General features: G+C 45.2%; 1 protein-coding gene across 2 annotated transcripts in view; it reads right to left on the bottom strand.

Annotated features, from left to right (window-relative positions):
• Gabrb3 (gamma-aminobutyric acid type A receptor subunit beta3) overlaps nucleotides 1-26,439 on the bottom strand; it is a 251,789-nt gene extending 225,350 nt beyond the window's left edge. Inside the window, exons 1-3 of one of the 2 annotated variants that reach the window (XM_005082588.4) lie at nucleotides 26,296-26,439; nucleotides 25,159-25,250; nucleotides 24,814-24,881 (exon numbers count right to left, since the gene is read on the bottom strand). In XM_005082588.4, the coding sequence (XP_005082645.1) occupies nucleotides 24,814-24,881; nucleotides 25,159-25,250; nucleotides 26,296-26,375 (240 nt within the window). In that variant the 5' untranslated portion in view covers nucleotides 26,376-26,439. Of the gene's footprint in view, nucleotides 1-24,813; nucleotides 24,882-25,158; nucleotides 25,251-25,443; nucleotides 25,630-26,295 lie in introns of those variants that run through there. The other variant, XM_005082587.4, reaches the window with a different exon arrangement.
• Between the last annotated feature and the right edge of the window lie 313 nt (nucleotides 26,440-26,752).

A 26,752-nucleotide genomic window follows, 5' to 3' on the forward strand; every position in this document is an offset into this window, starting at 1 on the left:
GGCACGTGGATATTGACTGTCACTCACTGCATACCTAGAAAAGATCACACTGGATCAGCGTGCATAATTCACCAGCATCTGATGGACATGGCTTGCGAATGCTTTATTCGGGACTTTCGGGCCAACCTTGAGAAAGCGTGTTCATTTCCCCATGCATACTTTACATAGCCGGGACACTGGCTTCAGATAACGATTTGGGGATGGTTCTCTCCTCTTCTGTTTTCTAGAGGACGTTGCGTGTAATCAGTGTTAATTCTTTAAATGAACTTCAGAATTCTCAATGAACCGATCCGGGCCCAGAGGTTTCTTTTCCGGGTACTTCTAATTACAAGTTCACATTCTTTCGTCATTATTGGACCACCCAGATTATCAGTTTCATTTAGGGATTTTAGTCATTTACAGTTTTTCCCCCTTAGGGTGTGTGTGTGTGTGTGTGTGTGTGTGTGTGTGTGTGTGTGTGTGTGTGTACACTTGGGTGGGTATTGAAATTCACTTCATATGTGTCACCTTCTGTTTTGAGACAGAAACTCTTACCAGTTTGGATCTGGACAGGTGGTCCATGAACCCCCCAGGGCTCTCAGACTGATCTATGCTTTTTGTTGTCTCCATTAGGAAAAAAAATTTTTCCATACTGGGCACAGTGGCCTTGGTCTCATACCTCCAACACTCAGCTTTCTTTCAATGCTCTCCCGTTTGTCTGTTTGAAATGATGTCTCAGGTGGCCTAGTCTGGCCCATAACCTGTGTGCTGGCGGAGTGGGGGATGCATACATTCCAGATAAACACTCCACCAACCAAGCTACTAACGGGTGGGTGCTAAGTACTTGGATCCGTTGTTTCTCGAGGTACTGGGCATGTGTAAAGCTGTTAGGAGCACTCTCCTGTGGAGCAGAGCGTGCAGGTCCATTCCAGAGCTTCTGAACATACCAGTGGCTGTGTTGTAGCCTGTGTCTTCCCTTTCATGTCTGCCTGCAGACCAAAGGTTTTGTGTGTGTGTGTGTGTGTGTGTGTGTGTGTGTGTGTGTGTGTGGTTTTTACCAGACAGGGTTTCTCTGTATTGTTTTTGGAGGCTGTCGGTCCAGCCCGGCCTGGAACTCACAGAGATCCGCCTGCCTCTGCCTCCCGAGTGCCGGGATTAAAGGCATGCGCCGCCACCGCCCGGCGCCAAAGTTTTATTTGGTCAACATTCCCTGCTTTGGTTGTTGCTCTCGGTCTCTTGCAATCCATCTTTGCTTTGGTCATTTGGTTGGCTTTGGTTCCCGGGATGGAACTCAAAGCCTCAGACACACACCAGAGGAGCGCCGCCCTGCCCTGCCCTGCCCCCCAGACCCATTGACTCCTGCTAGTGCCTTTGCTTCCATCTGTGTCGTTTGCCTTGGCTTTGCTCCTCCTCTCCCAAAGAGAAAGACGTAGGCTCGAAAGCTTTCCCTTTTTAAAGTTCCAAGCACTCAGTGCTGCCATGCTCCCTTTCAAACTGGTCCCCAACCATAGTGCGCTTATTTCCGTGCGATGCTCCCGATCCATCCGTCCCCCTTGAAATTCTCGCTGCGTGCGCCTAAGGATCATTACAAAAAAAATGTATTTTCTGTTGTGTGGGGGCTTCCTGCTGTCTTTCTCCTTGGTTTCCAGTTTGATTCCACGATGGCTGGGAAACAAGAGCTGTGTGATATGAATCTTCGAAACATGTTGAGGCTTTGTTTCACAACACGGATTGCGACTTCTCTTGAGCAATCCCCCATGCCCACATGAGTGTGCTTTCTGCTGCCTGAGGCTAACTGCTCAGGAATGTCCGTCAGTTTCCATGGACAGATTCACCTTATTGGAGGACTGGTTCTGGTTTATTTTTCTCTGTCAGCAGGCTGTCTGGGACACAAGGAAGGCAGGAGGGAGGCTGCCTGTCTTCATTCTAGCTCTGATGTCCATTCACCATGTTACCTCTGGATTCTTTGAACCAATGTAATAAGGACCAGAGAGAAATGACATTCCTCCATCTCAGCAAGAATCAAAAGTCTGTTTAGAAATCTGTTCTTAAATATTTTCTTTATATTTTATGAGTGCAAGGCTGTTGCCTTTGGGAGTCAGAAAAAGAAGTCAGATCCCTTGGAAATGACCCTCCACGTGGGTGGTAGGAACGAAACTCAGGTCCTCCATAGGAGTAGCAAGTTCTCTTAACTGTTGAGCCATTTCTCCAGCCCCTGGAAGTATTTTTTAAAGGATCTGCTGTCCCATTTTTCCTTCCTTTTATTCCTGCTCACTAGCATCTACACGTGCATGTGTGCGCGCACACACACACACACACACACACACACACACACCAGATAAACATGGAAGTTGGAGCTGAAGGCTGAAGTTTAAATGCAGTCCATTTCCCACTCGTTGGAAGCCCTGGGAGATGTCCTGGGAGACGTTCTGTGAGGAAGAAATGGGAATTGCTTGCTAGGATGAAGGGCCCACTCTATGACTCTCTTTGCTCCAGACAAAGTCCTCCAAATGCTTTCAACCCAGAGATGCCTAAGGATTCCCAACTCCAATCAGGGAGCCGAGTGACAATGTGGATGTGTCAGCATTTTGTCGTGAAAAGTAAGTAGAGGATGATGAGAAAGACATTAACTTCAAATCTGTAGGACCCACATAAAGTTCATTGCTCCTAAGGCAATAAGGAAAGTGGAGGCAGGAGACTCCCCGGAAGCCCAAGTGTCAGCTAGCGTAGCGTGAGCAGTGGCAAACACGACGGAAAGTCCTGTCCCAAACAATGCAGGGACCCACACACTATGTTGTTTTATAACTTCAACACATGGACCACACACATGCACTGCGGGTTTTTAAATGACATTTTCTTGTGGGAAGCGACAGACCTGACGAGTGTGATGACATCATTTGGCCTCACTCAGTTAAATAAACGACAAGCAGGCAAGACAGAGGGCAGAAAATCAAGATTAATTGTATATAATACCTTTACAGCAAAAACTGAAGAGATGGAAGCCGTGGATTTGAGACAGAGCAGGCTAAGTTACATGGGAGGGGGCTGCAGGGAGGAAGGGACAAAACTATATTACAGTTCCAAGATTTTTTTTCAATTTTTTTTTAAAGAAAATGTGCTTGCCGGGCGTTGGTGGCGCACGCACTCGGGAGGCAGAGGCAGGCGGATCTCTGTGAGTTCGAGGCCAGCCTGGTCTACAAAGTGAGTTCCAGGACAGCCTCCAAAGCTACAGAGAAACCCTGTCTCGAAAAACCAAAAAACAAAACAAAAAAAAAAAACAAAAACAAAAAAAAACAAAAAAAGAAAGAAACTGTGCTTGTGTTACATGTAATAAGCCACTTTTATGATAAGGACACGTTTGTTTACAGTCTAATGGTTCTATTAAATTAAAGAAACCATTTTAAAGTGTGCTTTAACAAAGCAATTTTTTTATCCGAGAAATTAGCTTCATGAACTGCTCATCTCATAAGCATTACTGAACTGTCAGAAGTGTGGGAAACTTGCAACTGCATGCAACACAGGCCCCTGAAAAGGAGCTCCCTAGAACTCTGCCCCAGGGAGTAAATTGGAATAACATACTGTACTTTTGTTAATAACTCATTAGAAGCCAGAAACCTTAGGAACCAGTTACCTTTTCTAAAGTTCATCTATCTCCAGATGTCATTAGGGTATAATCATGCTTTTCTTTAAGACGTTTTTTTCAAAAAACGCGATATTTACGCATTTTCACCCCACTCCCCACCATATTTCCATCCCTACTACTACCACCAAAAAGAAAAAGGGTAACATGGAACTAACATTAGGGAGCAATGAGACCTCTCTAGGTCTTCAAGCTCTTTGTCTTAATTTGTTTTATCTGAGACAGAGTGCTGATGGGCGGTTCAGGTTGGCCTTGAAATCTCGACCCTCTTGCAGATGTGGGCCACTCAGCCAGCTTTAGTCGGGTTCTATAATCACCCTAGATTATGGAACACTCCAGAATGACTACAGCAGTGGAAACTGACGGATTCGGTGCTGCCAAAAATGAGTCAAAGTCTACACCTCTGTAGATGTCACCTGAAGAAGCTGGGGAAGCACTGTTTCCCATGCTACGGCGCTCCAGAATTCAAGGGAGCCCTCTTTTTAACAAAGCATATTTTACAATTCACTTTAATCAAATATTAAACACAAGGTAACCCTTTGAACATCAGCTGGGGAAAAAAATTAGGTGGGGAGATCAAAGCAGACACATTAGCAGCAATGTGTGACACCCAACTGCGGGCAGATGCTCAGAGGTCCCAAGACTCTGGGCTCAGAATCTTGGGAAAGGGGCTAGGAGTGGCGTGGCAGTGGTCACACTCCCTCCCCTGAAGCTGTACTCTCTAGACTGGGTTCCTGAGACCTGGATGCTTACCAAGCATCTTACCTTCCTCATGTGCAGGGGAATGTGTGGCTCCTAATTTTCCTCACACCCCAATATTTTTGAAGCACCTTGGGGAAAAGCTGATGATAAATCTAAGCGACTTTTTTCTTAAGAAACCTTGTGCCACTGTGTGGTAGGATCCTACCAGCTGAATTTGGGTCAGAGCAAATTCTTGCTCCCTTTTCTCCAGGTCTCCTACAGCCAAGTTAACTTTCTTTTCCTGCCGATTTCAGGTTGGTTGCCACAGTGATTTGAATGAGAATGGTCCCTACAGGCTTATAGATTTGAATGCCTGGTCCCTAGCAGGCAGCATTGCTTTGGGGAAGGATTAGGTGTGGCCTCGTATGTCAACGGGGTTTGGCTCTGATGTTTCAAAAGCCCTGGACAGGCCCAGTGCCTTCTCTCTGCCTTCTGTTTGTAGATCTGATGTAAGCTCTTAGCTACTGCTACAGCTCCATGCCTGCCTGTCTACTGCTATACTCCCTATCACGCCCATCATGGGTCCACCTTCTGAAACTGCAAGCAAGCCTCCAATTAAATGTTTTCTTTTTTTAGGCTGCCTGGGTCATGGTGTCTCTTCACAACAATACAAAATCAAGACAGTTGTTTTGTTTTCAGGAATAAAAGCTAGGCACTTGGATCCGGTTCGGTAAGCTCCGAGTTGCATCCCTAATTCCCAGGTACTCTTCACAGTTGTTAATTGGTGTCTGGCAAGGAGAGATGGATAAATACTAAATGTAGGCATTTAGGTGAGGTTGTATCCTTGTCCCTCCCAACAAGTAAGCTATTCTATAACTTTTCTTGTTGTTGTTGTTTTTTTATTTCTGTCTTTTAAGACAAGGTCTTGCTGTGTATGTAGGCTTGGCTGTTCAGAAACTTGCCATGTAGACTGGGCTGGCCCTAAACTCAGAGATTTGCCTGCCTCTGTCTCCCAAATACTGGGTTTGAAGTCACCATGCCTGACCGTTCTACTCTTTTTAAAAGCACAGTTTGAAATACGTATTCTCAGCTCAGCAATTCAATATTGCTTGCCAGGCAGAGCAGCAGCACTTGGTACATTTTAACCATGTCTTTACCTAGGTGACAGTATTAGCTAAAGGGACAGAGGTCCACAGCCACCTTCTAACCAGCTGACACTTCAGTCGCTTGGCCTGTCACCTTTTGCTTTCATCCATGAGCTTTTCAACATTTGCAATTTTAATTGACAAATAAAAGTTGTATACAAAGCGTTTCCTCAGTATCCATCGGTTCTAGCATGTCCCTCAAAAGACCTACAAATGCTCGGTTCCCTCCCATAAGACAGTGTAAAACACACAACTCCCTTACGTCACGTCTAGATGGCAAACTTAAATTGTGTAATCAATGTAGACGATAAGGACTTATTATGGTGCAATGCATTTTTTATAATTTTACTCTTATAGCACTGTGTTACTGGTGTATTTTATTCTGATCCATATTTGCATGGATGCAAAGCTCATGTGTAAGGAGATAAATGTATTTATGCTGTACAACATGCTGTTTATAGACACATACTCTGTGAGATAATTAAGCCACACTAATAAGCACACCTGTTACCTCATTATCATCTTTGTATAAGAACCTTTTCGATTTAGCCTAGCCACCATGCAGAACCATGCTTGGTCCCTAGTTGGCAGAACTGTTTGGGAGATTTCCGGAACATTCATCCTCAGTAACTGAAATGTTGCCCTTTTGGACTAATTAATATCTGCCTCCGTGTTCACCCTGATGACTTGGTGACTCTAGGTGCTGGCTCAGAGGGAGAGTCTTTTTTGTCTTGGTTTGGTTTTCAGTTTTGTTTTGTTTTTTGTTTTTTGTTTTTTTTTTTTTGCCTCTGACCATCTCCCCATCAAACTTGCCAAACTTCTGTTTAAAGTGTCTCTCGTCCTTCCTTGCTCTAGAATTTTCTCGGAAAGAAACCGGACCTTGTATTAACCAAAAAGTAGGAGCTCCTCATGCCTGATGAGAAGCTCCAGGCGTCCTGCTCCATCATCTGCTACTTGGTATGCTGCTGTGAGCATCGGGGGCTGATCAGAGAGATGTCTATTGCCCAGGCCTTGGGTCTCCTTCCCTGGAGTGCTGAGCTGGTCAGTACAACTGCAGTCACTCAGTTCTCCCAGGTCTCATGCAGTCAGGCTGTTGGCGAGTTCATATCATATAGCATTGGGTATACAGAAGCAGAGTGCTCTACGGGGGACCACAGATGCTTACACCGGAGGTCTCCAAATTGGGAAAATGGGAAAAGAAGGATAGTGTTTCAATATATTATTAAAATCAGCAGTCCAGCCTGCATGATATATTAGTGAAAAAGAGGAAAGGCATGCAATTCCATTTTCTCGGGACTAAAGGACTAGGTAAGGCCCAGTTTGTGCAGGCTAGGCAACAAGGGACCAGATCAGGCCATATGTTGATGCTGGCTTGGAAAAAAATCACCCAAACATCTGTGGTCCAGGAAGGACACCTATTAAAAAGAATCCAGTTGGTGACTTTATGTGAACAAAAGAGGTATACCTCTTCTGTAAAGATGTTTTTTCGCCTCCCCCCCCAAGTGTCATGCTGAAAAGCAGACAATGAGTGTGGATTGAAGAAAGGCCAAAATCACAGACAGAGGAATATACCCCTTGTGGGGATGAGGAAGAGGAGACTCTCTGAGAAATATCTGAGGCCAGGCAAGGAAAAGGGGGGCAGAGGAATAAGCCACTGAGGCTCTTAATGCTTTGAGAGAAAGAAATTTGCATTCAACTATCTGGAAGAAGAGGCAAAGGAGGCTTTAAACACAAAGGATGTTCTGGCTGCTGAAGACAATGACAATGAAGTAATGAACTTCTTTCCTGGGGGATGCTTGCAGCAAGAAACACTTTGCTCTGGCATGTAGGTTTGTTATGACACTTCAAGCATTCCTTTTTTTTTTTTTTTGAAGGTTGCTCTATTCAAAGCTGTACATGTCCATGATTTCAAGAGCAACAGAGCCTTGAGATAGTTTCCTTCTACATGAAGCTGGGGCAGGGCCTGGGCTTAAAGACAAGTTGGACTAAAATTACTTTTTTCTTTCTTTCCTTCTTCCCTTCTTTCTTTCTTTCTTTCTTTCTTTCTTTCTTTCTTTCTGTCTATCTCATTTTTAGACAGGGTCTCATTCTGTTACCCAAGCTGGCTTTAAACTTATGATCTTTCTGCCAGGATTATAGCCACGCACCTACCTCTATGCCCAACTACCAAACTAAAATTTCTGACAGAGCAGAACAGTAAGGATGGGAAACAAGAGAAAGAGTTCAGAACACTAGAGCAAAGGCTCTTCTAGGAAACAAAAGAGAGCCTTTAGTCAAATATGGGACCTTGACGCCCCTCCCCCACACACCCCTATACACACACACACACACACACACACACACACACACACACACACACACACACACAAAGGGTAAGGTGTTCCTATTCCTGAACAAGGTAAAGGACCAATATAGGTTGGAGGGAAACAAGGTTAAGTCCAACTCCATCCAAATTCCCTTTCCAATTAAATGCTAATGGCCACTTAGCCATTTTTTTTCTACATAAGTAGACCAAACTTTGGATCATACTAAAGGATGTCTGATTTTTTATTTTTGCATTTAACCACATGGAAATGTGTCTCTCAGAATGTTTCTTGAGTAGGCAAAGTACACAAATGGGTCATTGGGTACCTCCCCAAACACCCAGCTGACTGTGGCTGAGTTCAAGTCACATCACTGAGCTCCCAACAGAGAGCAAGGCACTGACACCCACCAGGCACCTTCTAGGTAATATATGTGCTAAGAGAATTCTCTGCTACTTCCATGACTCACCGCTCTGTTTCCCTACATATTTTCCACCAGCCCAAAAAAAGGGCCAAAGGTCAGATTCGTCTCTGAGACTAAGCCTGGATTTAAGTGAGATGCCAATATTCTGGTGGAAACTGGCCCTCCAAACGAAATGATCAGTTGTGGCTTCAGAGCCCCACAGCAGGATTTCTGAGAAAACTGCTATTTCCTTGTGCAAAATTCATTTTGGGAAATAGACCTCAATTCTAATTCATTCCCAGTGACGGGTTGAATACGAAATACAAAATTCAGATCAAATTAATTTATATATAAGACTAAGTTTCATGTACTTTATTACTGCTGGTGAGACTGGACTGGAATTTAAATAATGGTAAAATTAAGAATAGTTTGAGGCTCTTGAATCCCAGACTGATGCCTAGGAATCCAGCATGGGACTGATCAAGACCCCCTGAATGTGGGTGTCAGTGAGGAGGCCTAGGGAATCTATTGAGCCTTGGGTAGTAGATCAGTATTTATCCCGGGTATACAAATGGACTTTGGACTCCCATCCAACAATGAGAGATGCACTCTCACCCTGAACTCTTGGGGGAGGGTCTAGGCCCTGCCCTGGATGAAATGACAGACTATGGACACCCCCATGGAGGGCCTCACCCTCCCTGGGGAAATGAGGGGATATTGGGGGGTTGGTGGGAGGGCATGGGAGGAGAGGAGGGAAAGGGAGAGGGACCTGGAATTGACTTGTGAAGCAACCTTGTTTCTAATTTAAATTTAAAAATTATATATATATGTATATATATATATATATAAAGAATAGTTTGAGGAAGCTGGGTGTTGGTGGCGCACTCCTTTAATCCCAGCACTCAGGAGGCAGAGGCAGGTGGATCTCTGTGAGTTCGAGGCCATCCTACTCTACAGAGCGGGTTCCAGGAGAGCCTCCAAAACAATACAGAGAAACCCTGTCTCGAAAAAACAAAAAAAAAAACAAAAAGTATAGTTTGAGGATTGGATTTAGTTTGGGCTTTAAATCCCATAATTTTTGCACAATATTGTTCCTTTTCTATTCTCAAAAGGAAATTTATTCTACAATTATGGAATATTCTTAGGCAATTTAACAGAAGCCCAAATGGGGAGCTCTTGTCTTAAAAGCTTTTTGGTTACATATATCAAAAAGATTTGAAAATTAATTTTATTCAGTAATTCTATAGGATAAAATACATTTGAAGAACATGATTCACAACACAATAATTCACACAAAAGAATATTCACCCAATCTATATATCCAACTGTAGGAGACTACTCAAGACAGAATTTTATACATGGGCCACTGAGATGACTCAGTGGGTAGAGGCAATTGCTGCTAAGCCTAACAATCTGAGTTCTATACCAGGGACTCACACAGTGAACGGAGAAAGTAACTCCCACTAGTTACCCTCTGATCCCATGAGCACACCAACCCCCTCACAAACACACACACACACACACACACACACCAATAAGTAAGTAATATAATTTAAAATTGAATAAATAAGTAAAATATATTATCCAGATAGGCAAAACAGTGGTATAAAGCTCTTACCTATTCAAAAATATTTAGTAGTCTCAAACTATCTATAGCATTGAAAGCATGAGTGATGGCAATCTGGATTTTTATCAGTGATATGTGTCTGTCACATGTACATAAAACATTTAATGCATGCAATTATATTTTTTCTATGTATTCAATATTTTTCCTTTTGGAGACAAAGCTCTTTTCAGTTTGGAAAATAATAAAAATGGTTTTGTAATAGTAGTGCCAGCACAGTAAGTATTCAAGCCGCCTAATGGACATGCATTTTGTCTACTCTAAACATGTGAGTCCCGTTAGCACAGAACATCTTCAGGGGAAAAGTTCCTGTACCCGACACAGTGTCAAATAGTTTAGAAGCCTTGCACAAGGTGGAGGTGCCAGCAATCCCAGACCTCAGAAGAGTGACATATAAGGATCAAGAGTCTGAGGCCCTTCTGTGCTACCATGACAAGACTCTGTCTCCAAAACAGGAAAAACAGAAAATACAATAACAAAACCTAACATGGAATTCATCGCAATGTTCTGTATGTCATTATGTACTTTAAAAAAGCTATGTGAGTGCTCAAATCTGCAAACTTCCATCCCAGAAAAGAGAAAAGTCCTGCCTGCCCTCTGATATACCCTCTCTCTCCGGTTTTCCGCCAACTAACACACGCCACGCATGTCGCTAAGCCTTACAGCACAGGCTCCTTTGGGGCTGTCACTGGCGTGGAGATAACATACCTGAAGCAGCTGCCCTTAGGACAGCAACAGCACCGTTGCAACATAATCCTCGTGGTTCCGTTTTTTGATCAAGGATAAAAACCAGAAAGAACAGAAATAAACAGAATTTAATTATTTTGTAGTTAAAGTAGTCCACTCCCTGGAACCATGAGGTTTACATCTGTGGATCCCACTGTCCATGAACAGAAAACTACACAGGAAAAACAAAAGTCTCACCTTGTAACAAAATACAGAGACTTCTCCGTCCTCTTAGTATTCCCTGAATAACACAGAGTAACAACCATGCAATGCATTAGTTTCTATAAGAAATACAGACAGGCTATTCCTGCACTCTGAGGACTTGGAGTTCCAGGCCAGGCAACCCTGGAATACACTGCAAATAAACACATCCCTCTGGGCATTGCTAAAGTATATACACAGGCCACCTGCATGTAATACAGTGTTCTGTATGAAGGATTTGAGGCACAACCCCAGATTCCAGAAGCTGCAGGGTCTCTTAAAGTAATCTCTCGTGGATACCAAAAGACAAGTGTAATTCTATTTTCTAATTAAGTCTGGCAAGATATCCTAATATTCCAAGTAATGAAACAAACAAAGTTCCTGTCACAATGATCTTGCTATCTTTTCTCAATGTGCGTTTCATCTGTAACTCAAGTCATTTCTACGGCCATCCAGTCTCCTGCTATATCCTCTCTCCTCGAGTTTGCAGGTGGATATCACAGTCTGTAAGTGCCAATATTGCGCCATGAGGTATTGTATATGTTTTTTAGGTCATGATGGCATTCCTGATGGTTGAAATAAACACAGCCCCAACACACACCTTTCCTTTAGGCAGGCTCCAACTAGATAGTCCAGGCTGGCCTAGAACTCATGATGCTCCTGCCTTAGCCTTAAGAGTGTTAAAATAACACTTGTACCCTTGCTGCACCCTTTGGAGTAAGCACCATCTGAAAACACGTCCCAGGGGCTCCGGTCGTCTGCCCTGTGGGAACCCAGCAGTCTCTGTCTGTGAACTAGGAAATCCTCACCAGGCACTAATTCTGTCAGCACCATGATCTCACATTTCCAGGCTACATATCCGTGGGAATAAGCACGTGTTGTTTAGAAGCTGCTTAGTGTGTGCGGCCTTATCTATTTCCCCCCAAGGAGCTTTGCAGAAATGCTTTGAGTCACAGCTAACTCAACTCACCCAGCCCAGCACTGCCATCTTCTTCCTACTCTTCCTACTCGTGACGCCTTCAGTCACGGTGACCATGACCTGCATCCGTCGTGAACTGACCACGACCGACGCCTCACAGATACCTAAACCCAACAATGGTCTGCTCACGGCTGAGCTCATGTGAGCACACTGTCCGCAGGTTCCCTCAATAACCGTGTCGGGCCATGAGCTCTCAGCAGTACCCAGGGGCACCTAACTGCTCATAGGCTATATAATACGTAAACGGTCAAAAGCTGGCTTTGCTTGCATTGACGGCTCAGTGTGCTCACGCATGAGTCAAGCCAACTCCTAAATCTCACGTTATTTAGGGATGAAGGAGAAAAGCAGAGCAAGAGGACACAGGGCCGCAGCCCAAAGGAACTAAAGTCCAGTCATACAAGACGTCACCCCCTTAAGTGGCATTACCTACTTTGGAAAAGTTGAAATAGAAAAAGTTCACTACTCTGCCTCCGCCCAGCCGGCTCTGGCGGTCACCTACAAAACTCAAGGTCCTTTGGCAAGCCTGGAATTTTTCATATCTGTGCATAAAGCCCAGTTTGGATTGTCCTGATGCTGTTATCGTCTGAAGCATCAACAATAGTGTCTTTCCCACAAATTTACAAAACCAGGGTCCCTTACATTCCACTTCTCTTGAGGTCCCAAAGGGCTCCCTTTTGTCAAAATGATGGAATTCTATCCCAACATTTACTATTTCAGGCTATTGTTGTGTCCATTGTTGGTCTTGAATTTTTGGTTATAATAAAAATAGCAGCCCAAGAAAACCCCCCGTAAAAGCGCCGTGCCCTAGAAACATTCCCGTTATTGTAATAATTCACACAAGAAACATTTCACTAACGTGGGAGACTGATTGCAAGGCCCTACACTGGTTAAGTAACCAGTGTCATTAGCACTACAGGACAGCACATTTCCAGTCTTCTCTCTGCACAGCATTTCATAATAGAGTTTGGATTGCAGCAAAGGTAGGTGTACATCAGGAAATAAGATGTTGGTTAATGCATGCTTGTTTTGCAGCCAGCCTTTGTTTGGAGAATTGATGTTCTCTTCTGGCGATATTGGAGAAGAAAGGATAACCTTTTTCAGATGTTTTGAAATCAAGAAGGGCAAAAGAAAAAAATGCTGAGGTGTTCAACTTGAAAAACACAAAGAAGGAAGCAGGAAATATCATTGTTGCTTATCTCTTAAAAAGAGAAAACTATCGTCCAGTTCAGCATTGCAGAAGCCATGCAGGACATATGCCACTTTAACTGGTCCTTCCTCCTTTATTCCCAGTAAGCCAGGGTGTGTTAGCATCCACCCAGAGTGTTGCTAATTCTCTATCTGTGCTAAATATAGTCAACTTAGGAAAAGATGCCTGCCTCTTTGAATGTCTGAACTTTTCAGGAGCACTCAGAGAATAAGAGAGATTGGCCAAGGGTGGGAAAGTTTTCATAGCACACACATGAGCTACCACTGCAGAACACTGTTGCAGTGTCATATGGAGGACTGCAATACTTCTCAGCGAGACACCACAATCCTTTATTAGAAGGACTTCACATACGACAGGGGGGGTAAAGGAAAAGTTCAACACTTTGAAATATTTAATTTGTTATGATTTAGGTGGAATCAATAGCAGCTTCCAAATGTGAGACACACCATTTACATAATCTTAAATAGGTAGACTCTGACTTATGTAAGAAACTGCACAGTCCAATTTCTTCTCTTACAGAATTAAATGACTTACAAAAGTCAACAATGTTACTTATCATTTTGCACATAGTTCAGGGAAGCCAACGTATTCATCCTTACTCACCATAATTTACCAAGTTTGCTTTCGTGTATGTGAAATTCTTATGTGTTGAGACCAGGCATCAGGAAAAGTTGGAACAAGGCAAATTTCATTGTATCTTTGCAAATGACTCAATATAGAAATTCCATCTTTTAAGTCTAAGCTTCCTGCTGTGGACCCAGAGTCTCATCCATTCTAGCTCTGTCTCCTGAATCTCAACTCTCTCCTTTAAATGCAGTCTCATCATCCTGCATTTGGCTGAACAGTGCATTTGACAATGGCCAAGCCTGTGCCGTCCTCTCTTTGGTTTTTATTTGTGAAGTCCATGCAAAAATTATGAAATTGCTAAAATGCCACAAAACATTCAAAATGGAAACGACAATTAAACATATGTCGATTCTTCAACCTGAATATGGACGATTTGATACTCTCAAAGTTTAGCTATTTTAGACAACCAACAGAAAGGTGTTATGGCTGCAGAAGACACATCTACAGCCCACTTGAAGATTTACAGCAAAGCCTGATCCCTGCTTCCTGGTTGCCAAGGCAACGTGGCTGCCTCCAAGCCTTCCGCACCACAAATGGCTAGATCTGAAGTAAGGCAAACTCTACCCTTCTCTCTCTAAGCTCTGTGTCAGGTATTTGCTCACAGCAACAAGCACAGTAATAAAGAGTCATAGAGGAAGGATTTGTCTGGGTCCTCACACACCGCTCTCTGTGCTCTACATATTCGGGCTGCTAACTTTTTCCACAGAAGAAATGCTCCTACAGGTTAAATTTCCAACAGTCTCTATGGGCTAACTTCCTTGAGGTATGGGGAAAAATTATCTATGCAATTAAACTTTCAGTTTATAAGCTGAATTCTCAAGGGTAGACAGTCAGTTTTCAATCATAAAATAAACTTTTATGCAATGTGATATAGCAGTAACTAAGGCAAGCCACAGGAGAAAGATAGTCGCACAGCTAGATGCTGAATAGACAACGGATAGACAGATTGACAGATGCTGGATAGACTGACGACAGATAGGAGGGTAGATAGATGCTGGATAGATAACACAGATGGATAGGTAGATTAGGAACAGAGACAGACAGACAGAGAATGAGGTAGATAGATAGACAGATAGACAGATGGGCACTGTTTTGCCAAAACAAGAACCCTGTGTGTGTATGTGTGTTTGTTTGTGTGTATGTGTGTGTGTGTTTGTGTGTGTGTGTTTGTGTGTATGTGTGTGTGTTTGTGTGTGTGTGTTTGTGTGTGTGTGTTTGTGTGTATGTGTGTGTGTGTTTGTGTGTATGTGTGTGTGTTTGTGTGTGTGTGTGTTTGTGTGAGTGTGTGTGTGCACTCCCTCACATATACACACATGTGTGTGGAGTCAGAGGTTGACATCAAGTGATTTTATCTATTTCTCTAAACTTTAGCTTCTGAAACGGAACCTCTTGTTGAAGAGCTTAATTACCTAGGTTCACTGTCCACTGAGCCAGGGATCTTCCTCTCTCTTATTCCCCTCCCTTATCCCTACTGCCCTCAACAGCTCTAAAGTTACCGATGTACATGACCGTGTCTGGCTTTTACAGAAGCATAACGGGTGCAGATTCTGCCTTCTGCTTGCATAGCCAATACCTTGCTGATGGAGCCCTTCCCCCAGTCACGAATCGTTTTTCTTTACTATGATTGTGTGTGTGTGTGTGTGTGTGTGTGTGTGTGTGTGTGTGTGTGTGTGGTATGTGGCATGGTGCTTGCATGTGAGTCTGACTACAAGAGCATGTGTATGCACAAGCAGATGACAGACAAATGGCCTTTTGTGGGTATCATCTGGTACTGACCTTGTTGACCTAAGACAGGGCCTTTCAGTGACCTGCAAGCTTGCTGTTTCAACTAGGTTGGCTGCAAGTGAGATCTTTGGATCCACCTGCTTCTGCCCCTCAGTACCTGGTTACAGGCATGTGCAGTGGGGTACAGGCAGCTACGCCCAATTGTTCACCTGGGTGCTGAGAACTCACTGAGGTCCTCAGGTATACAGAGAAAGTGCCCCCACCCAGTGAGCCTACTCCATAGGCTCCTCGTGTTTTAAGTCAGTGTTCTGTGCTTCTAAGTGCCCCAAACCAAAAGCCATCAGTTAAAATGTTTGACTCCCGACATTTCTGGATCTACTTTGATTTAGTAGTTTACACCAGGATTTGATAACTCCTAAGCCATACACAAGTCCCCCAAGAGACTTTTTAGCTAAAACAAACAATACTTCCCTTCTATGGCAGTACTAAGGTTTGTGGAACGGTCTAGAAATATATCTGTTCTCCAAGCTACTACCATGAACATGTACACACAGCTTAAAAAACTACCCAAAACTGGTCACCTGTTGGAGGCAGATTTTTTTTAATTACTCTCTCCCGAAATGCTTTAATATTGCTAGAAGGTTTTATCCAGATAGAATCTTATTTTATGCAAAGATAACACAAACTATAATTTTATTATGGAGTCTTAGTCCATAACAGAATATCTGAGTCTTGGTAAGTTACAAAGAAAATGAAGTGTTTCCTCCAGGTGGAGGAGGCTCGGAAGTCTATGGTGAAGTCACCTGAAAAGACGTTCTTGCTGTGTCATTCCACAGAGGGCAGGAGGGGTCAAGTTCACCCTTTTATCAGGAAGTCATACCAGTACAGTGGCATTGGTATTGATCAGTTCTTAAACGTGATCACATTTCAACACTGTTGCATTGGGTCAAAGCTCCCAAACCTCGGCATTTTGTGAAGACAAGCAAACGTCTCTTTCAACATCTCATTGAAAATATATAAGGGTATGAAATGTTAACATGTTCAAAGACATAAGGGGGCTTTTCTACGGGATGCAACATTGGAGTCAGCCTGTCCCCTTGTTCAGCCCCAGTGAACCAACCCCAGGGCTCTAGTCTCTCCAGGAAACCGGCCTAGGCTGCAGCTACAGTGAGACAGATTTTGTTCTCAAAACCAATCTGTTGGGCTAGGGTTGATAATGTGGCCTATGTTTTGTCCCCAGCACCTCCACAACAACAGTGACAATATGTGGTTAGACCAGCGGCTTTTTGAGCCTTTTATTTTCCAATGCATTCATGTTTGCTAACATGCAAGCTGTTCCTCTAGCACTCTCAAGAAATACAGAGGCTTAAAATTAACAACCGTCACCAAAGTCTGTTACTGTGAAACAAAATCCTGTCTTGTTTCTTTTTTTTTTAACTGGCCCATGAAGACAAATACTTAGTTTTTGTGTACAGAAAATATCACCCATAACCATCATCTACAACAAATGAATTCCTTTTACGTTAAATCTTCACAAGATGCATAGCCCCTGACTCACAGCAGAGAAATACATTTACTTTATTTTTGTATTTAACGCAAGTATGACAGTGGGAGATATATATTATATATATATATATATATAATTTACATACAGAAAATATTTGTTAATTTAAGAATTATTAATCCTTTCAATGTAACATTTTTAAAATTTACTTTTTGAGTACAAAGTAGATGTGGGGTAAACTATGTGGTGATGGAATCCATCCATATCCTCTTTCAAAATGAATAAAGCGGCACAAGTTAGGGCTTGTACACGAGTGTAGTTTCTCACATCCTAATTTTATTCTTATTCGTCTGAAAGTGAGAATCACTCACACTGACGTTTTGATTGTTTTAAATGTGGCTGTGTCTGAGCTTCCATGGGAAAATGCAGAGAAACAGTAGCTAGCACTTAGTGATGGCTTCTATATCATGACACAGTCTACAAACCCACAAACAAGGCAAATCTACACTCCAGCCCGGGAGAGCCCAGCTGGACTCTGGTTTGAATCGATGACAGAGTAAATAAAAAAGAGATAGGACCTATCTTTGTCCTTTCTTCCAGATTTTGCAGATAGATAATTTTCTTAATGGCTTACATGAATGGTCCTAGAGTACACCGCCCTAAAAAATTCAGCAAACCACTGAAAACTACCACATTTCTGGATAGCACTGCTGCGGGGAGGGATAGTATGGCCCAAGGAGTCTCTGTAAAAGGTGCAATCGCAACTGCATGGAAAAGCTCACGTGCTTTCCAAGTTGAGACAAAACTTCTGTGTCAAAACACAGTGACTGGTTTAGAACTACCCACACCAACCCTGACACAGGCTGAATTTTGTGAGGCGAGTGCAAGCTTTTACTCTTCTTCTGCTTTGAAATCAGCATAAAAGCTCCCCTGGTGACAGAGGTAGCAGCCACAGAACATTTTTATTTGCAGCTTACAGTATTGTATTGAGTAAAACTATGCACATCCTGAATTACGTCTCCTGAAGTAAAAAAAAAAAAATTGCATGTGTTATTTGTCTGGAAGATTCTTCACATGATCCCAAGTCTCAAGCTACAAAAATATCTTCTTGGAAAAGTTCATACCTATTCATGCACTTGCATATACATTCACTTGCATATACACCCGTCTGCTTGCCTTCATTCATGGCATTTTCCCCAGCAAATACGTAACGGCTGCCTCTCAAATATCAGGCAACAGGCAAGCACCACTCACAGACACAGCACTGCCTCGCGGAGCACGGTCCAGCAGGGAACCGAGAGGAAAGGCTGACAGAGTGAATCAGCCAGACGAGGTTTGAAACTGTGACGTCGGAAAGGAAGATTTGGTTTCTTAGAAAAGTAGAAGGGGAGAACCAAGCTTAGGGTGACACTTCTACTAACCCCTGCAGAGGGCATGGGTGTCACTCCCTAGGAAGGAGAGCTGGGAAAGCCACTTACCAGGACCTGCCCCCCCCCCCAGGCTTGCTGCACAGCACATCCGCGCTGGTATCCCCTGAGCACACTTCCTCACCTGCACTTTTACAACTTCATCAAGCTGATTGCCACGTTTGGAGACCACTATGATGTAACACTGGAAGAGTGTAAAGCAAAAAGATTCAAAAAAAAATAATAAACCTACAGGGGATATGACACTTTCATAGTTCAAAATATTCCAACGGTCCCGTGGGCTTCATTTACTCCTCAAAACACAGTGATCAGTGCACGTTATAAAACACAGACCCACGTGACAAAAAAAAAAGAGAGAGGCTCTGTTACCCATGCTGTGGCAGACGCCGGATTGTGGTTAAGTCAAGTACTAGTTCCAAATCTCTTGACACGTGAAGTCACAAAGTCTGCAATCTGACTTAAGCCTCTCTTTCTCAGAGTCATGTATACTCACCCCTGAAACCTGTGTTTCTTTACTTTCTGCATGCTTTTAATTGAGGGACGCGTCCCCACTCTTAATGCCTATGAGAGCGACATTCTTCATTTAAACAATCACGAGATTCGACAAGGAGAGCGAGCAGCAGGGGCCACTTTTCCAACTGCTTTCATTTCCGGTCATCCACGGAAACACGAGCAGAGGGTTTGCTTTTGGAGGCTGGAGACAGAAGCTGGTCATGATTGTGGACAAACTGAATTTCAGTGAATTTCCCGCCCCGTGTAATTGTTCTTTAAACGTGCATCGATTAAAGCTAAATATTTACATGCAAGGCACCATAAGCTCCCTGAGCAGGCTCACGAAGGAGGCCATTCACAACAGGAAAATGAGGATAAGATCCATTTTTTTTAAGATCTAACAACACAAGCTTTACAACCTCCCTAGGGGGAAAGACAAAAAGCATTTGCCTAGGGCTCCCTATACCATTCATTCTAATATTAAACACAAGCCTCTCTTTATAAAGTGTGTTACGTAAGGGGCCGCTGTAATCTATTTCCTAAGTTCATTTATGCTTTCTTACAAGTGCCTGGCATTGATGCTCACTCATGGCTTAGGCATGAAACATACCGGCAGTGAAAAGTAATGTCCTCAATGAACACCCATACTTTTATGCGCAGCAACCTGGAATCAAACACTGCCACACTCTGTGGATCTTCCTCAGAGGGCCTTCCTGGTAAGCAGTTTTCCAACCCCCAACTGGGTCAGCAAAACACTTTCCCTGGCTGAGTCATCCCCCAGCGGTCCCCTGCACGGAAAGCACTCTCACACTCCCTACCTCTGAACTGCTAGAAACAGTTCTTACACATCCCTGAATGTGACTCGGGCCTGTAGTGGAGGAACACACACCTTTCCGATATGGACTGCATGGTGTCTTGACTAAGGTTTTCTTTGCAGAGGCCTCCGTGATAGACCTGGCATCTATCTGCGCACTTAAGGCACGGGGATCGGTGAGTTAACTGGAACCAGAGTTCAGATTGGGACATGGCACCATAGCTGCTAGGCCTAGATTCTTTCTAAGTACCCCCATAGGGATCTGGGATTTGAACCTCCTGCTTGCAAACCAGCAGAGGTCAAGAGAAATGAATTAACGAATTAATAGTATAGGTAATGTGTAAATGTGGGAATGAAGGCATGTGTGTGTGGGCATAATATGTGAACATTTTTATATGGACATGTGTGAACAGTGTGAACATTAGTTTATGCCCCTGTGATGTTTCTGTATAAGTACCTCGAGCTATTCCATCTCACCCCTGAAGCTCTACTACCCTGTGTTGCTTTGAACATGAATAAGAATGTGTCTGTTTAATAAGGAGGTTCCAAAAGGGCTCCTTGAAATGTGCTCAAACTGTGTTATTCTGCACTACGCTGTTTTTAATGTATACATGCAGATTTATGAGGAGAAAATGCAACACAGGACGTATGAACACAAGATAACTAGAATCGTGAGTCCAGTACACCTTGCTCGGTTTCTGTCAACTTGACAAAGGCTTGGGTCAATTGTGAAGAACGGATCTTCCTCAAGAAAATGCCTCCCTGGGATTGACCTGAATGCAAGCCTATGGTGTATGTTCTTGATTAATGATTGATAAGGGAGGATCCGGCTCACTTGGGGGAGGGATGGGGGGGATGGGGGAGGCTGCCCCAGGGTTGGTGGTTCCAGTTCTATAAAACGAAGACTGAGGAAAGTCATGGGGAGCAATCCAGTAAGCAGTGTTTCCCCACGGCTTCTGCATCAACTCCTACCTCCAGGTTCCTGCCCTGGACATGTGTGAATGTGTGAACACTGTGAGGGAATGCTCTGACCTCACTTTCCTTGGGGATAGAGTGTGACCTAAGATGGAATTAACCTTTTCCTCCTTAAGCTGATTTTGGTGGTGGTGTTTATCACAGCAACGGAGCCCCCAGCTAAGACTGTACCCAAGGGTGCTGCCCAACAGGACACGGGGAGGATGGTTCGTATGTACGTGAGGCCAGGAAGAAGATTCCGCAGCTCCATTTTCTTTAGGATTGAGTTAATTTTGATGGAATAATGAAGTGCAGGTTAAATGGTACCAGTAGTGTTAGAACTGCTATAATCCAGATCTTACCTTATGTCCCCAGCACTTTGTATTGAAAAAGCAAGACACGCAGTTTATGCCATGATCTAACAAATTAATACCCATTTTAATAAGTAAAAGCCTCATCTTAAATACTGCAAGTATTTGTTTTATTTTTCAGCAGTTCCTTGGGCTTCCTATGTAAATTCATCTGTCCACCTATCTTGTCGACATGATTCTTACACAAGGACCACTGTTAAACACCAAAATCGCAACACAAACATAATAATCTTAGGCAGATAATATTCTCACACACATAAGTCTCTCAGAAATCTATACACTAAATCTCAGGAATTATATCACCATGTATAATTTTCAGGATAAGAGGAACAAGACAAGATATATCAAATAAAATAATGTTGTCTGATCACTACCAGGGAAGTCAAATTAAAACAGCAAGGAAAAGAAAAACGGGAAGACAAAATAAAGTAGAATATCTCCAGGATCCACACACCAATCTATGGCAAAAACAGCTCTGTGTATTAAAGCACCCAAATCTATTCCTAATTACTTGCACAAAACACCAATAAGAGTGAGCGGATAACAAATCCATAACACATAGCGTGTGTATTTGTTTATCTGACACCAGAGGCCCCTTGGGAGCATCATCTACACGTCTTCCAACAGGAACAAACAGTACTTCGCAGTTGTTTAAGGAGAAAGTCGCGGTATTGCCACGGCAGCAATGGCCTCCAAAACTCATAAACTCATAAACAAACGTACTTCCGTCTCTACCACCTAGCAGTATGTGTGTTTCTAAACAAGTCTAACTCAAGGGATGTTTGAACTTTTTGTTGAATTAAATGCATGTTCTGAGAACTACGTCTATGGAGCTGCCAAGGCAGCTCATACTTACAGTGCGTGCCTAGCAGGCACACAGACCTAAGTCTGACTCCCAGCACTGTAAACAAATGCGTGTGTGTGTGTGTGTGTGTGTGTGTGTGTGTGTGTGTGTGTGTGAATGTGTACATATGGCTCTGTGTCTGTGTATCTGTGTGTATATACACGTGCATGTATGTTTATATGTAGTTGTGTGTGTACATATGCATGTATGCATTAGTGTATGTGGGTAGGGACTTACGGAAAATTTACCACAAACACAAGACATTTTATGATCATTTATCGACCATCCTTGCTCCTTATCTCTCTCTCTCTCTCTCTCTCTCTCTGAGTTTAAATTATCAAAATAGTCTCTTTAAAGCACATCTCAAATCTTGTCAATTTACAAACCCCCACAATCTACCTTATGAAATTTCTGGTGTCATGAAGAAGGGTCTAGGCAACTTATGTGTCTTCTGCTTTGAGTTTCATGTCTCTGGTAATTTGCACTCCTCCGATTCTGCTCTTGCAGGCATTTATACCTTTGCCATTTACTTCCCCAAACCAATCCTCTACTGCTGATACCAATCCACGCCCATGTCCAGTTTAATTCTACATTGTTACATGACGTTTTCCACCTCAAAACTTCTCTCTCTCTACTTAGGTTTTTCCTTCTCTCTCTGCTCCTTCTCTTTACTCTGCATGCAAGTCACCTACTCTACTGGGGCTTGCCACGTCCTAGATTTTGTGAGACCCATTGTTACTTCCAATAGTTACAATGCTCTTAAAACTAGACTAGTTAACGTTTAGCAGTTATCTCTTCATTCCTGATTGGTTTTGTGCAGTGATCAAGCAAGCTCTTAACTGAATGAATGACTTCAAAAAAAACTTCTATGTGGTGTCTCACTCAAGCCTTTAAATCCACATATTTTCTATTGTCTCCTGCCAAGGGTTATCCATAAAATAATAGCCATTGCTATATATGAGGTTCTTTTAATAATAGGTCACTCTTAAGCACATGTGTGTTCTACAGTACAGTGTTGGCTAATCTGCTTCTGTGAGGAAGAAGACACTTCACACGGCTGTCAATCATATCTAACCAGGGGCCTTTGCTCTCCAATGCAACTCAGTCCTAATTTATGTTCAAAATAAAGTTATACCTCCAAAGCCAGAAAAAGTGCTCCCTGAGAATGCAAAAATGAGGAGGCGTAAAGGAGTATACTATGGCTATGCTCTGTACAGTTATCCTTATACACGTTTAAACTGTTCTATGTTGTGGCCTACACCTTCAATTTACCTGTCGCTAAGTCTAGGAAAAACTAGGACACATTCACTCATAAATCGTGAACTAAGACAAACTGAGTGGCATTGTTAAGTGTATTAACTGTTGGAATAACACCAGGACAGCTGGATAACACAGTCATAAACTGTGCGGTGGTCCACACTACCACCCTCTCCTTGTGTTCGCTTTAAAGCTGTGTAAAGTTCTTAGAGCACCATTCAACACTTTTCCTTTCCATCTGACATCCAACACAATGACATTTGACACAGTGACACACTAAACACTCACATGATTAGTTTTCCCAACTGGAATGTTTTAGACAGTGCATCTTGAATATATTAACTTGTCACCATAGGCCATAGAACCTAACTTTTGAACAAAAGTATATTGTAAAGATAGAAAGAAGTGCATAATGCATTTTTAAGTGTGCACTAAAGTCATGTGCCTCCTGTATTTCTGTGTTTCATGTTGTACTACCTGAACTGAAAGGTGTCCTGAGTGCTATACTTTGGAGGAAAGGGGCAGGGGAAAAACACTGTTACTTCTCTTTCTTCTTTTATAGAACTGGAGATCAGTACCATTGATATAAGTGTGGGCTTGGCAAATGTTAGATAGGTGTGCACTACGCTCCTGACTTAGAAGTCCCTCGTGTCATCATTTAAAATACTTTAAATTATAAAGATTAATTTGGTAGAATATATTTCCTATACACCCCTAAATAGCATTTATTTAAATATATATCCTACAAATGATTACAGAAACTTGTTCTCATGTATTTATTTCTACATATGCTGTCTCTATAATTTGCTGTGAAGTTTCTCAAAATACTATCCACAAAACACCTGTTTCAAACTAATTTGAAGCCCTGTTCCTAAGTGTGAATAACCCAAGACTCCACTCTAGCCAAGACCTGTCAGAACTCATTGGAGCGAGGCACAAGAGAGCATGAATTGAAAGCAAGTTTGCCCATGTGATTCCAATGTATACCACGCTGATAAGGGAAACAGGCCCACTCATACTCTCAACACTGTATATGCAGAAGAAAAGTTGCCAATTGATAACTTCCAGAAGATCTGTTTCCAAACACCCATTCCTGGGATTTCTACAGTGCCACCAAACAGAAAAATCCACAAACACGTTCCATAAATTCACAACATCACTTAGCTTCTGATTTCTTGGCGCATGAATGTGGGGGTCACTGCCTCCGCACCCGAGGGGTACTGACCCCCTATTTCCACAGGTCAGAATATTGGATCTTGTCAGCATGAGCATAAACCCTGACACTGGAATGCCGGACCTTCCAGAATCCTGGCAAGGGAGGCCTCCTGCAAGAGCGCAGGGCAGGGCTCCATCAGCACCCAGGACAGCGCCTGGCGGAGAAAACCAGGCCTCCAAAGAGCAGCTGAGACCTGGGTAGCCCACCGGAGAAGCCTCTAGACACAGACCACAGCCAATTGCTCTTCTCTCCCTCGGCCGGCGGCTCTTTCCAAGTGACAACAAAGGAAACCCTAAGTACCTTTCACCTGGAGGATGTAAGCCGCCCCCACACCCAATCTCCCATCACCGTCCTCAGTGCCTGTTGCTAAGGGAGGGGAAACGGCGCTCGGGGAAGCCTCGCGACCAGGTGACAGCCCTCCCCGGAGAGGCTGTACGTATCGGGAGGCGCTGAGGACAGGGACTCTGGGCTAACCCAGGACCCCGGCGACAGGCCGGGCGTCCACGAGCGAGCGAGCGAGCGTGCAGGGAGCTGGGCGAGCAAGAGAGCCCCGGCGCCAGAGCGCGCGGCTTCCCCTGCGGACCAGCGAGGAAAGCCAGGCCGGCTCAGGCCTCCAGCCCAGCAAGGGAGACACGTATGGGCCCAGGCGGGCCCTGGAGGGCCAGGGACAGCTTGGGGAAGCTCAGGCACTCACCATGTTGACTTCGGAAACCATGTCGATGCTGGCGATGTCGATGTTCATCCCCACGCAGACTGGGGGACCTGCGGGAAGCGCAGCACACCGTGATCAGGCAGGCTCCAGCATGGGGGGGGGGGAAGGTACGGGTGGCTCTGAGGATGGGGTGGGGGCTCGCACAGGACCACCCACCAACCCACCCCACCACCCCGATGCAGCTTTCCCCGCGGAGGCCGCCCCCGCCACACACACACACACACACACACACACACACACACACACACACACACACACACACACACACACACACACACACACACGGTGGACCGCGCTTCCCGCAGCGGCCGCGCGCATCCCACTTACCCCCGAAGTCGGGTCTCAGGCGGATGTCGTAGCCTTTCAACAGCTTGTCGACCGTCTCCTTCACAAAGGACATGTTCCCGGGGTCGTTCACGCTGAAAGAGGGGCACGGGGGCACCGGAGAACAAGGGGGTCAGGCGGCGGGCTCACCCGCCAGCGCCCGGGGCGCGCGCGCACAAGCACACACATGCAAGCACCCCACAAGCACACCACAAACACACAGCGCGCCAGCCCGCGTCCCCGGGCCCCGGCTCGCTTCCCGTCAACCCCGCCGCCGGCGTACCCTACCTCTGGGCGCAGCAAACCACCGCCACCAGCACCGGGGCCGAGAAGATGCCGAAAAGCCTCCCTCCCGCAAAGCCCCACATCCCTTCGCCGCGCCCCGGCACGGGGGAAGGGGCGCCCCGCCGCCGTCGCGACCCGCAGCCGGGGCTGCTGCTGCTGCTGGTGGTGCTGATGCTGAAGCTGCCACCGCCGCCGCCGCCGCCGCCGCCGCCGCCGCCGCGCTGGCCCAGAGCGGAGGAGGCGGAGGGGAGGGGGAAGGGGGAGGAGGAGAGCAGGGGGGAGGGAGGGAGGAGCGGGCCCGGGAGGGAGGAGCCCTGGCGCGGGAGCGTTGGGCGGGCAGAGGCGAGGGAGGGCTGCGGGCGGGGGGGGGGGAGGAGCCGGCCAAGAACTGCACCCGCCCCCTATGTGTCCCCGGTCGGTCGCGGCGGGGGCTCCGGACACCCTTTCTCCTCCAGCCGCGCGCGCGCGGCGGCGGCGGCGGCGGCGTCCGCGGCGTCCGCTCGGGACTCGCGGGGAGGGGCTGCTGGCACGCGACCGCCGCAGATCCGCGCTGGTCACTGCGGGCGAGGGCCGGGATTGCGTGACGGCCCGGAGAGGCCCCGGGGGATGGGCCACGGAGCCAGCGACTCTGAGCTCCCCGCTACAGTCACGGGAGGGCGGGTGGGATCCCCAGATGCTACCGGAGGGCAGCAGAGGCGTGGGAAATGCCCCGCACCCCAGCCAACCCTACCTCACCCTCCACCTCCAACCCCGCCCTGCCCTGCCCTGCCGGAGACCCATCCGGCGCTGCACCTAGCCCTCGGCCGGCCGCGTGGACAGCCTTGCTGCAGATCTCCGAGGAAGCCCCAAGCTCACCTGCTGGGCTCAGATCCTCGGATCCCCAGGGTCCAGGAAAACCAGACTGACAGCAGCAGGGCCTGGAGCCCGGAGCACATGGCGTTGCTCCTCTAGCCTAACCTGAGTGAGATCTGCTCCACTCCACCGTCACTGAGCTAGGAACCAACTGGCGACGTGCGGATCCCCGCCTCCCTCCGCCCCTACTCCCACCCCCCACCCCCCACCCCCGGGCTTTCCCGCCTGACCCATCTTCCAGCCCCCTTGCATGGCGGCCCGATTATCTATTTATCAAATATGACTATGTAAAACAGGCTCCTTAAGCTGTGCCTCTCCCTGTGCCTCCCGCACAACCATGTGAAGCTGGTGATTTTTTTTTCCTGCTCACATAAACGCATTCATAATTAACTGCAAAGAGAAATCTTGTCGATAAGCTGCAATCCGAGCCAGACTTAAGAGACCCCAGCCTCTCATGGCC

The sequence above is a fragment of the Mesocricetus auratus genome, unplaced genomic scaffold (genome assembly GCF_017639785.1).
Source record: "Mesocricetus auratus isolate SY011 unplaced genomic scaffold, BCM_Maur_2.0 Super-Scaffold_100030, whole genome shotgun sequence".
Classification (NCBI taxonomy): Eukaryota; Metazoa; Chordata; class Mammalia; order Rodentia; family Cricetidae; genus Mesocricetus; species Mesocricetus auratus.